Source organism: Coregonus clupeaformis, chromosome 14, assembly GCF_020615455.1.
Source record: "Coregonus clupeaformis isolate EN_2021a chromosome 14, ASM2061545v1, whole genome shotgun sequence".
Taxonomy (NCBI): domain Eukaryota; kingdom Metazoa; phylum Chordata; class Actinopteri; order Salmoniformes; family Salmonidae; genus Coregonus; species Coregonus clupeaformis.
This window is the reverse complement of record NC_059205.1, coordinates 20,101,620-20,114,954: the sequence shown is the minus strand read 5'-3', so window position 1 is coordinate 20,114,954 and position 13,335 is coordinate 20,101,620. Positions and strand designations below refer to the sequence as shown.

Genomic DNA, 13,335 nt, shown 5'->3' with positions numbered 1-13,335 from the left:
GGGATCTCCATTTCACTCACTGCATGAATGATAAACCTTAAAACAAAGGATAAAGGCTCATACAGTTATAAAGCATACCTGCAAGTTTCAGGTAGTGTTACTGAGATATGCATTACAACTGAATCTCAAAGATGCAAGTCTTCAATGTCTTGGTGTTCTTTATATTGTATCGGACGGTTTCCTGGACACAGATTCAATTTAGAACTGGACTAAAAAGCATGAGAGTGGTTTTTAGTCCAGGACTAGGCTTAATCTGTGTTCGGGAAACCAACACTATCAATTGATAAAATGAAGCTTAGGCTCAACAGGTTAAAATCAACACCCATTATGTTTGATATTATAAAATTGGCAAAGCCTTTATTCACATTGTCATTACTGTGATTTGTGTAATTGAAAACTCTGGAACACATCCTTTATTCATACTGTTAAGTATACGTTTACAAAAACAAGCCTTAGGCTCAACACCAACAAAAATGTTGAATATCATGACATTGGCAGAGCCTAAAACCAGCACTTGGATCTAGACACACTGCTGTACAGACGGTATTTATTTTTTGCGTCGACAGTGCCTTGTTCACCATAAAAATAAAAATAAATTGTACAAATTGAGATTTCACCCGAGTCATTGGCGACTGGATGGTCCATTGATGAGGTCAGTAGTAGTCCTCAAGGTCAGCTTTGTCTCCCTGGTTTTGAACAACCTGCTGCTTCCTGTACAAATCAGCAATCTGAATGGAACAGAACAAAGAAATCTGTGATTTCATACCCTAATTTTACCAGATAAGTGAACTGAGAACATATATTTTACAGAAACAACCTGGGGAAGAGAGGGGGGGGATGAATGAACCAATTTGGAAACTGAGGATGATAAGGTGGCCATGATGGTATGAGGGCCAATTTATATCAAATTACAGGGGGATAAACACAGAATACCAAAGTGGTGGAATAATATGGACTGTGTGTAATGTGGGAGAAGCTGAAATACAGAGGGGAGGGGGGAGAGGGGATCCTTCAAATAGAGAGTGAGGAAAGCATAGATATAAAATGATGTATTTCTATGAAAGAAAACTGCCGTCAGACAGAGGGTGTGTCCAAAAGGCACCCTATTCCCTATTTAGAGCACTACCTTTGACTTGGAATAAGGTGCCTTCTGTCTCTGAAGGCAGGTTTCTTCTATAGAACAGGGTGTCCACCAACTCCGCCCAGTGGGTGAAAACGCGCTTTGGTGATGAAATTTCCCTTCCTTATTTTATAAAATACATTCTACCAAGACAATTATGATTAGAAAAGTTCTGAATCATTAGTGGGGTCTGTCTCTAACATTTCATTAACAGTATATCCAAAAAGGCAGAATTCATAACCTAATACATCCGATAACAATCACCGAGCTCTGTTGAAAGAGCATGCAGCTTTCTCGCAGCAACTTGAGGATTTTACATGTTGTCGTTCTCGTCTTCAAAGTTGTTTCCGCAGGTCGCAAAAAGCTAAATTAGCATGACACGAGCTGAATTAAATGTAAAAGGCGTTGAAAATCAAAAGCTTGCTGTACACTCAGTGCTCTGTTGACATTTCATAGATACGCTTGTTTTTGTGAGAAATCTTCAAAAAAATAACAGGAATTTCGCATGAATATGAAAAGGGTATCCTAAAATATGAAAATACTACATATCATGTCTCTAAACCGATATACATCTTATGTCTCAAAACCGATATACATCTTACATTGTTTTATGTCCTGCGGATTCGAGAAGATGAGTTCAACGGGAAAGTGATCCTGTCAAGTAGCCTTTATTCTCGCATAGCATCTAGCCTAGCAGATGCTGTCCACTTTTCCTTATTTCATTTTCTTTTTGATTTAGTCACCCTAATTTTGGCCATCCTACAACGGTAAAAACTCCAATAACTTTTGAATGGATTATGATATGGACATGAGGTTTGGACCATTGATTTTACCCATTGGTGAAAATATGCGTTTTTGATTGGACACCCTACATAGAAATACATTTGGGATGGAACCAGAGAAACGTTATACTACGAGATATATCACTCCAGTCCGTCACGGCAGTGTCTTCATGTACCTGTCCTCCTGAAGTTGCGTCCTCTGGCTTTTTATCATCTCGGATCCTCAGGAAGCGTGGGAACCGAAGAGAGATGCCCTTCTCTGGGTCACACTGGGAGAGAGGATCAAAGGCATGAATCATCAGTAACACTTTATTTGGATAGTTCCAAATAGATGGTTTGTCAACAACATTTCAACCAACTATCCATTAAGCCTAGCCCTTACCCTAACCTGAGCAAGCGGTTGAAGCTCTTCTCTGGGTCACACTGGGAGAAGACCAGAGAGGGCCAAAGAAAAGCTATGAATCATATTTTCACCTAAACTTGTCTGTTGAACTTCTGCTGCTGCCAAAGACATTACAACTCAGTGAGTGTGGGTTTTACCTTTCACAGTTAATATGCCTTTTAAACCCTGCACCCAGAGTTTTAAGATTATGAACTACTGATTCGAGGATGGCAACTCTTTATTTAATCTAACATAGTACCATGATATCACAGCTTGGTTGAGTACTAATGCGAAGCACAGATTATGACCCATATCCACAAAGAGCTTTGGAGTAAGAGTACTGAATAGGATGTTAGGACAGCACTGCTACTCTGAGACGGTCCTGAGATTTTGCCTAAACATTTTACTTAGGCCTATACGAGTATGTTTTTAAGCTATGGGTAACATGGTGGCTTCATGGTAGGTCTATTAAATAATATCATTTTGAAGGGGAAGCAAAAAGTGGCATGATCCTCACGAGATTTTGGAAATATATATATTTTTTAATGTTGCGGAGAGATTTAGCAGCATCCTGACACCAAAACAGATGGTGAGAATTAACACATTTTAGATTTGCAGAAGGGATTATTGAGTTAAAGATTCTGTTGTGGTCGCGTCACTGTCGGCCCTCAAAAATGAAATTGCATTGAATCAAATTATTCACTTCCCAAATTACTTTAAACTGGCCTAAAATCAAAATATCATTAGTACTGATGAGCCAGTGTACAAGGACGAGTTCTACTAACCAATCCCATGCCAGCCTTGTAGATCGGCGACAGCGATAGGTCGGCACACTTTACTTCCCATACTTGCACGGCACCGAGCCACACATCGGGCTCTGTTGATTGGTCCACACGATAATAGGGGCGGGGCTTGGGCAAAATGTGCTCCTGGAAAATACAATGTGTTCATAGTTAATTGGGTCTAAAGACTTTTGGCAGATTCGCTACACAAGCGAGCATAGAACACAGAAACGTCTCTGTACTGTACCGTTAAGAATTTGTAATGTTGCTCCAAATCTTCATCCTTGAAACCTGTCCCGATCTGCAAAGACAAAAGAACCGGAAAAACATATTCCCGTGGTAAGCCAGATGAGACATTTAGCAGAGCCGAATAACAAAGAATTGTGAAAGAAATCCCTGTGCAAAATGCCTTTATCCTATTTGGCCTGAGGCGCTGTATCACCTTTCAGAGACACAAACCAACAGAGACAGACAAAAAGTCACCTCCTAGGCAAGGAGGTACACACACAGACCTTGCAGACTGACTGGAACTCTTCATTGTCCTCATCGTAGCAGGCGAGCAGGAAGCCTCCATAGGTCCCGGTTCTCTTGCCCTTCCCCAGATACGCTCCAATCACACACAGATCCACCGTGTCCCCCACCCCATCCAGATAGTCCTTCTTCAGCTAGACAGAGAGACAGGGATGAATGGTAGGTATTCATGTGAGTAGTTATTATGAGAGCGAGTGTGAGTGTATACACCAGCGGTTCCCAAACTAGGGGTCGCAACTCCATGTGGGGTCGCCAGATATGAAAATGGGGTTAGCAGGAGAATTTCCAACTCCCCATACTAAAAAATATAATATCATCTTCATTTCTCAAAATCATTGTAATGTGGTTCATCTTAGAAATCGATATGAAAATTATTAAAATCTAAAAGATCAAATTCAACCAGAGCGCCCTTAGATAATGGGAAAAGGCTGCACTTGACCGTTGCACTTGAATCATTCCCACGGTGAATGGCTAGGCCGACTACGCTATGAAACCATACACTATTGCAGAGACTTCGATATTACCGGCCACAATTGATACGGTGAAAACAATGTGTGGGGAGGCAGAGTCACAGAAACTCATATCAATACCTTTGTCAGGTAACACTGTTAAATAATTTATGCTATTGCTAGCAATCAAGAGGAAACTGACTGAACGACTCAAACTCCAAACGGACGTTAGCTGTGAGGGCCGAGATGCCTATGCTTTGCCTTTGTTTACGATACATATCGGGGGATGCTATTCACAAGGACATATCGTTCTGTCTCACGATTCCCGAGCATGAAACGGCATATGGGATGTTCAGTGTGCTGTGTGGCTATATTGACAAAAAACAGATTCCATATGGGATCGAATGGTGGGCTTTTGCACAGATGGGGCTCCATTTATGGCGGAACAGCGGGCAGGCCTCTGCACTCTAGTTATGAATGTGTCTCCCTCTGCCATATGGACGCATTGTATGATACACCGAGAGCAACTGGTGGCAAAAGGAGCTGAGTACAGAACTCTGAGATATACTGCAGCAGGTAACTTCGATTGTAAACTACATCGAACCACGTCCACATCCTGTTCACAAAACTATGTGGAGATATTGGATCAGAGCATGACAATGTTCTATTTCATACAGAGGCTTGGTGGTTATCGAGGGGGAGTGTTGGAAAGATTTTTCACATTGAGAGAGGAACTGTCTTCATTCACAATGGTTGTAAAAAAAACAGACTTGGTTGACTTTCTGTGGAGTGAAAAGAAATGTGTCTCCTTGCCTATGTAACAGACATATTTGGGAAACTGAACGAAAGCATGGAGGGGAAATAGAAAAACATTCTACAGATGAGTGACCGAATCAGTCGATTCATAGGAAATAATTCTTATTGGAGAAAGAGTCTTTCAAAAGCAAACCACGCCCCCTTCCCTCGGCTGTGCATGTTTCTAACAGGAAACAGCATCAATAAGGTGTCCCACACGAGTGATGACTGCTCACCTCCAATGCTTGGAAGAGCACTTTGGGACCAACTTCCCAATCTGTTTGACTGTGATACTGGCTCAGTTGACATGCCGGTAAGTGAAATCGAACAGCTGATTGAGCTGTCATGTGACCGAATGCATTCAGGGGTCACTACAGAGGAGTTTTGGTTCTTGACTCAAAAAAGGGATACCCTGCAGTCTCCCTCTGAGCATTAATGCCGTTTCAAAACAACTGGCAACTGGAAACTCGGCAATCTCAGACTTCAGTGCATTCAAGACAACTGGGACATCGTAAAGAAACGGGCACCGACTGGGAAAATAGTTTTGAACGGTCATCCAACTCGGACTTCCAACTCGGGAACTCAGGCCTCTTTCCAGATTTCCGACCTGAAGATCACGGACGTCATGATTTGACCTCGTATTTTTCAGAGTTCCCAGTTGTCTTGAAAGCACCATAAAACTCATGGTACCATTCGCCAGCTCATATCTGTGTGAAGCTGGATTCAGAGCTCTTGTCTGCATTAAAACCAGAGATGAGGTGCGCACTGTAAACCACGCCCCCTGACTTTGAGAAGCGCCGACGCGACATGCATCAAGCACACCCATCATTAGTGGTGGTGACATAAGATACATTATGTCAGACTAATTTGCAAATGATTGTCATAGCCCCACATTAAAAGTATGTGATGGGGAGTTGAGAAGACAATCAGAAATACTGTTAGAATGTTTTTCAATTGACTGCCATAGCCCCAAATAAAAAAGTAAACATTGTCTGTTAATTACATAATTTGGTTCACATGGTTGGGGTGTGAGAATTTTCAGATATCAAAATTGGGTTGTGGGTCAAAAACGATTGGGAACCCCTGGTGCATACGTGTGTGTGGTTTGTGTATGTGTGCGTGCATGTGTGTGCGTGTACCTTGAGCCAGTTGTGAGAGCGTTTGGCGATTTCATAAGTGGCATCTTTCTCCAGAGTCTTCACCATTAGTCCCTCACAGGAGTCTGCGGATTCAACCAAAATCACACACAGAAGAACATAAAATTAAGTATGCGCCCAAATGGCACCCCATTCCCTATATAGTGCAATACTTTTGACCAGGGCCCAAGACATTCATTAATAAACAACTTCAGGAGAGAAGGAGATCAGAAGACAGGATTGACCTCCCACACAAACACATGGTTGGCTCCTGTCTCTCTCACACACACACACACACAGCGAATAGACTGCTCCCACACTGACACACACACCTCGAACAGACTGCTCCAGGAACTCGGCGATGGTGTCTGTGTTGTCTGAGTCAATAGCGCGGGCGAACACAAACTCTCCCTCCTTCTCCTCGAAGCTATCCTTCAGAAGAGCCCTGCGACGGGACAGGGGCTGCTTTACCAGAGACTGAGACACACACACACACCACTACCACCACTGAAATGACAAACATTACAATCAATGTCTAATGATTCAATGTCTAATATCTAACACTAGCATCCTGTCCAGGGGGTGTACTTCAGTGTTCATTTCGTCAATGAAAAGTGACGAAGATATTAGTAAAAAGATGACCAAATAGAGCCAGAATAAAATATAACTAAATGGTTTTTCATTTCAGTTGACAAAAACAAGATTAGACTAAATTATCTCTGTGATTAAAATCTGACTAGTAAGTGGACTGAACAAGAGTTTTTGGAGAGAATGAGAGCTTTTTAGTGTCATTAGTTTGGTGAAATCAAAAGCATGCATGACATTAGTAGAATTGTAAGGCTTTCTCATTGCAATGTTGCAATGCTGTTATTGTTGTAAAATAAATACCATGCCCAGGTCATTCACGAGTCACCTCTCTGCCCGGCAACCGTTCTCCAATCTGGCGGCAACAAATCATTGATGCAAATAAGACACACGCCATGGCTACTGTCCCGTTGGTACAAGCTGCCGCTAGAAAAAGGGCCGACCTCTGGAGCCACTTTACTTATCGTTTCCATTCAAACAAGACCGAATGTAACATTTCCACAGAAGACAGCATTTTTCACCAACACGTTGACGGGGAAAAATATAATACCAACCTCAAGACTGAAAGTGATTCATCCCAATATACACGCTCAGGTAATTGATAATGCTAGCTAGTTAGTTTGCTGCAACCTATCAGACCACTTCTTATGACAGAACTTTGATTACAATATATCTACAGTATGTCAAGAGGCAGGGCTCCAGACTGTGACTATTTAGTCTCATTTTGCGACCCTTTGACCTGGCTGTGCGAGTTTTAAAAAAATGTATTGGTCGCATCAGTGCGAGCTGAACATTCATTACATGGTCTTAAAACGTCTTAAACGTCTTATTTTTTGGCAACTAAAACCATGATTTGGTCAAACAGTAAAGTGCATTATCCTCATGATTCCACTAATGAAATTGTCTGCCCAGCACCTGGGCCTGTTTCACTGGGGCCTGCTGCTGTGATGAGCGAGCCACTTGATGTGCGCTCCGGGAGAAAGAAAAAAAGGCTTCTGATTGTCTAACATTTCAAAATCCAATTTGGGAAATACATAGCTTTGGAAGCAACTACTGTTCTCAGCTTTCTGTGGGTATAATTTTTATTTTTCATCTCTTAATATTGAGCTGAAAAGCAACTATTTTACAACCAAGATATTTGGTATGGCTTTAAGATGCGAAGCGTGCAATTGCGAGTGCATAGGGTCGCAAGCTACAACGTTTTTTTTTTAGGACATTACATTTAATGTCCAGAGCATACATTTTCATACTGGTCCCCTAATGGGAATCAAACCCACAACCCTGGTGTTGCAAGTGCCATGCTCTACCTAGTGAGCCACACAGGACACTAGCAGTGGGTATTATACTTAGGGTTAGCAATCTAGCTAATGTGTTTTGAGTTCACTTCCTGTGGTGAATTAGCCCCAAAATAAATTAGCCTACGATATTAGCGCACATAAAGATCAAACAAAATTCCAAACATCCTGGAGCCCTATTTTAACAGTAAAATATAACGCCCTATTGTCAACCCACAATTAATGACAATCCTTGGATTAGGTAGCAAATCAACATATTTTGAATCATGCATTCCTGCTTGGACGTTAGATGAAACAACTTATTTATTGAATAGCCTACCATCTCAGTAGTCTATTACACAGTCTAAAGCACTGTGAATGACTTTATAAGGCGATTACAAAACATTTCTATTGAAAATTGGTGCGAATGATGGGCTGGTGCCACCAACTGAAAAAGTTAGGGGAAATGTTAGTCTGGAGCACTGACAAGGGGTGTGATTTTTTTATCTGCTGCAGATGAATGCGTTCTTCTGGCAATTTGTCTCCCGAGTGGCGCAGTGGTCTAAGGCACTGCATTGTGTTAGCTGTGCCACTAGAGATCCTGGTTCGAATCCAGGCTCTGTCGTAGCCGGCCGTGACCGGGAGACCCATGGGGCGGCGCACAATTGGCCCAGCGTCGTCCAGGGTAGGGGAGGGAATGGCCGGCAGGGATGTAGCTCAGTTGGTAGAGCATGGCGTTTGCAACGCCAGGGTTGTGGGTTCGTTTCCCACGGGGGGCCAGTATGAAAAAAAAATTATGCACTCACTAACTGTAAGTCGCTCTGGATAAGGGCGTCTGCTAAATTTTACATTTACATTTTAGTCATTTAGCAGACGCTCTTATCCAGAGCGACTTACAGGAGCAATTAGGGTTAAGTGCCTTGCTCAAGGGCACATTTACGTCATTTAGCAGACGCTCTTATCCAGAGCGACTTACAAATTGGTGCATTCACCCTATAGCCAGTGGGAAAACCACTTTACACTTTTTTTGTGGGGGTAGAAGGATTACTTTATCCTATCCCAGGTATTCCTTAAAGAGGTGGGGTTTCAAATGTCTCCGGAAGGTGGTGAGTGACTCCGCTGTCCTGGCGTTGTGAGGGAGCTTGTTCCACCATTGGGGTGCCAGAGCAGCGAACAGTTTTGACTGGGCTGAGCGGGAACTATGCTTCCGCAGAGGAAGGGGAGCCAGCAGGCCAGAGGTGGATGAACGCAATGCCCTCGTTTGGGTGTAGGGACTGATCAGAGCCCGAATGACTGAAATGACTTAAATGTAAATTTGGCTGTTGGGAAGAAAATCATGCAATAGTTTGTTATGCAGAAAAATATGTTGGTAGGACACGACTATGCATGTTTGTGCACATGGAAGTCAGTGAATTGTGTTTACTATAAGTTAATGAGGCATTAAAAATAAAAGCTGAGTGAAATGGTCAATTTTTGTCATTTTGACAATAACTAGATTAAATCATTATTCAAATGACCAAAAAATGTGACTTAATGATATTTCAGTCAAAATGACTAAGACTAGACAATCTAAAAAAAGAGTGGCAATATTAACACTGGTGTACTTAAACATCAAGCTGCCTCATGCTACAGAAAAGGGGTAGGCTCCTGCCCTATGGGCCGTTCTGGCTGGAACAAGGTTTACTTACTCTGTACTTACTAATGTCTACCAGACTCCATAACTCCCATCCTCATCCAACTCACCTCTCCGTTGAGATACAGCAGGTCAAAGGCGTACACACACACTTGGACCTTGATATCAGCTGCATCCACGTTCTGTAAAAAAATTCAACAAGTAATTTAACACCAACATAACTAAACATGACCATACACACACACCTACCTACCTACTAAAAAGAGCATTCAAAACCTATATCTTTTGGCCCCTGTACTCAGTATATTGTCGCAGTCAGGGGGCTTGTGTACCTCAACGGCCACCTCAGAGGTAACTCCCGGCAGGTCTAACCTAACAGCTTGAGGATGAGGGGTCAAACAAAGCAGTCCACCTGATGATCATAGCGCATGGTAGGAAAGTAATCTACTACCACTGTGGACAACTTGTGAACACAGCTGCCTGGGTAATCACCCCATCCAGCTGTCATGAAAATGATTACAGAAACCAAAACCATGGATCCTGAGTATGTTTCCCCCCTTATTTCTCTTTCCTCTCACCTTTCTCTTCCGTGTGGTGAGCACCTGGAATGGCTGGATCTGTTGCTTCTCTCTGTCCCAAGCCACAGCCTCAGAGTCAAGCACACAGGACACCACAGACTCCTTCTTTACCTGAGAAGGGAGGGAGGGAGGGAGAGAGGGAGGAGGGGTGTGAGAGAGAAAGGGGGGAGGGGAAGGCAGAGAGGGAGGTGAGGGGGAGAGAAAGAGAGAGCGAAATAGAGGCGCGAGAAAGAGAGGCATTGGTATTATTCATGCAGTGAGCTTATGACCATGAAGGGGCTAAGATGCTGCCTGAAGGGGCTAAGATGCTGCCTGAGTGTGCATCCCAAATGGCACCCTATTCCCTATGTAGTGCACTACTTTTGACCAGAGCCCTATTGGCCCTTGTCAAAAGTAGTGCACTATATAGGGAATAGGGTGCCATTTGGGATGCATCTGGAGTGTGCTAGTATTTTAGAGGGTTACTATTACCATGGAAATGTGAGAGATGATATCGGGATATTTGCTTGTATTGTCTTCCTGGTTGCGACTGAAAATATGCACGTCCCCGTTCTCCAGAATATGGATCTACCAAATACAATAAACAATAGTTAGCATTCAACCAATAACAGTGAGTGAGTTTCCTATCGTATCTAGAGAGTAGGGAGACAGGCAGTGTCCAAGGCTTTTTCCTCAATTGATTCTTCCTCGATTCCTCGCATCCGCTCTTCTAGCCCCCTTCAAAAAACCCACTGGAGAAGAAGGTCAGAGGGGAGGGGCCTTGGCTCTTCTGCTCCAATATGGTTGAGAAGAATTTGAGGAGATAGGATCCGAGGAATTACAGAAAGACCAATTGAGATAGAGCCCAACTATTTGAGTAGACAGAAGCTCCAGATGCCAGCATCTTAGAGTTCCATCTGGTGGCCGTTTCAGGACTCACACCACAGTTTAAAGGCACAGAGAATAAGAGGTGTCGCACTGCTCCCTGGGTGAATCTCAAGTGAATTTCTATTGTATTTTCCTGACTCCTGGCCTCTCTCTTCTCGGCCTCCTCCTCAAAACGCATTGGAGAAGAAGGTTCTAGGGGAGGAAGACAGATCTTCTGCTCCAATGTGCTTTGAGAAGGTGAGCAGAGAGGTTATGAGAAATTGAGGAAGGATGAATAGAGAATGAGAAGAGACGTCACACTGCTCTCTCCAATGCCTCCACTGGGAGGGGCTCACACAGCCAACAGCCTGAGACAACAGCATCATGTCTGTTTTCTAATAGGGGAAACAGTTGACAAACATACACACACATACATATAAATATACACACACACATATACATATACACACACATATACAGTTGGAAGTCGGAAGTTTACATACACTTAGGTTGGAGTCATTAAAACTTGTTTTTCAACCACTCCACAAATTTCTTGTTAACAAACTATAATTTTGGCAAGTCGGTTAGGACATCTACTTTATGCATGACACAAGTAATTTTTCCAACATTTGTTTACAGACAGATTATTTCACTTATAATTCACTGTATCACAATTTCAGTGGGTCAGAAGTTTACATACACTAAGTTGACTGTGCCTTTAAACAGCTTGGAAAATTTGAGAAAATGATGTCATGGCTTTAGAAGCTTCTGATAGGCTAATTGACATCATTTGAGTCAATTGGAGGTGTAACTGTGGATGATTTCAAGGCCTACCTTCAGACTCAGTGCATATTTGCTTGACATCATGGGAAAAAAAATAAAATAAAATTGTAGACCTCCACAAGTCTGGTTCATCCTTGGGAGCAATTTCCAAACGCCTGAAGGTACCACGTTCATCAGTACAAACAATAGTACGCAAGTATAAACACCATGGGACCACGCAGCCATCATACCGCTCAGGAAGGAGACGCGTTCTGTCTCCTAGAGATGAACGTACGCTGGTGCGAAAAGTGCAAATCAATCCCAGAAAAACAGCAAAGGACCTTGTGAAGATGCTGGAGGAAAAAAGGTACAAAAGTATCTATATCCACAGTAAAACGAGTCCAATATTGACATAACCTGAAAGGCCACTCAGCAGGGAAGAAGCCACTGCTCCAAAACAGCCATAAAAAAGCCAGACTACGGTTTGCAACTGCACATGGGGACAAAGATTGTACTTTTTGGAGAAATGTCCTCTGGTCTGATGAAACAAAAATAGAACTGTTTGGCCATAATGACCATCTTTATGTTTGGAGGAAAAAGGGAGTAATTGCAAGCCGAAGAACCCATCCCAACCGTGAAGCACGGGGGTGGCAGCATCATGCTGTGGGGGTGCTTGCTGCAGGAGGGACTGGTGCACTTCACAAAATAGATGGCATTATGAGGAAGGAAAATTATGTGGATATATTGAAGCAACATCTCAAGACATCAGTCAGGAAGTTAAAGCTTGGTCGCAAATGGGTCTTCCAAATGGACAATGACCCCAAGCATATTTCCAAAGTTGTGGCAAAATGGTGTAAGGACAACAAAGTCAAGGTAATGAAGTGGCCATCACAAAGCCCTGACCTCAATCCTACACAAAATGTGTGGGCAGAACTGAAAAAGCGTGTGCGAGCAAGGAGGCCTACAAACCTGACTCAGTTACACCAGCTCTGTCCGGAAGAATGGGCCAAAATTCACCCAACTTATTGTGGGAAGCTTGTGGAAGGCTAACCGAAACGTTTGACCCAAGTTAAACAATTTAAAGGCAATGCTACCAACTACTAATTGAGCGTATGTAAACTTTTGACCCACTGAAAATATGATGAAAGAAATAAAAGCTAAAATAAACCATTCTCTCCACTATTATTCTGACATTTCACATTCTTAAAATAAAGTGGTGATCCTAACTGACCTAAGACAGGGAATTTTTACTAGGATTAAAATGTCAGGAATTGTGAAAAACTGAGTTTAAATGTATTTGGCTAAGGTGTATGTAAACCTCCGATTCACAAGGTCCTTTGCTGTTGTTCTGGGATTGATTTGCACTTTTCGCACCAAAGTACATTCATCTCTAGGAGACAGAACACGTCTCCTTCCTGAGCGGTATGACGGCTGCGTGGTCCCATGGTGTTTATACTTGCGTACTACTCTTTGTACAGATGAACGTGGTACCTTCAGGCATTTGGAAATTGCTCCAAAGGATGAACCAGACTTGTGGAGGTCTACAAAACATTTTTCTGAGGTCTTGACTGATTTCCTTTGATTTTCCCATGATGTCAAGCAAAGAGGCACTGAGTTTGAAGGTAGGCCTTGAAATACATCCACAGGTACACCTCGAATTGACTCAAATTATGTCAATTA

At 42.7% G+C, this 13,335-nt stretch overlaps 1 protein-coding gene across 1 annotated transcript in view; it reads right to left on the bottom strand.

The window, feature by feature from the left end:
- Window positions 1-381: 381 nt before the first annotated feature.
- lig1 (ligase I, DNA, ATP-dependent) overlaps window positions 382-13,335 on the bottom strand; it is a 49,108-nt gene continuing 36,154 nt past the window's right edge. The window contains exons 18-27 of the mRNA XM_045224940.1: window positions 10,519-10,614; window positions 10,048-10,158; window positions 9,580-9,651; window positions 6,310-6,454; window positions 5,981-6,063; window positions 3,579-3,731; window positions 3,314-3,367; window positions 3,070-3,213; window positions 2,079-2,171; window positions 382-728 (exon numbers count right to left, since the gene is read on the bottom strand). Of these exons, the coding sequence (XP_045080875.1) occupies window positions 654-728; window positions 2,079-2,171; window positions 3,070-3,213; window positions 3,314-3,367; window positions 3,579-3,731; window positions 5,981-6,063; window positions 6,310-6,454; window positions 9,580-9,651; window positions 10,048-10,158; window positions 10,519-10,614 (1,026 nt within the window). The 3' untranslated portion in view covers window positions 382-653. The remainder of the gene's footprint in view (window positions 729-2,078; window positions 2,172-3,069; window positions 3,214-3,313; window positions 3,368-3,578; window positions 3,732-5,980; window positions 6,064-6,309; window positions 6,455-9,579; window positions 9,652-10,047; window positions 10,159-10,518; window positions 10,615-13,335) is intronic.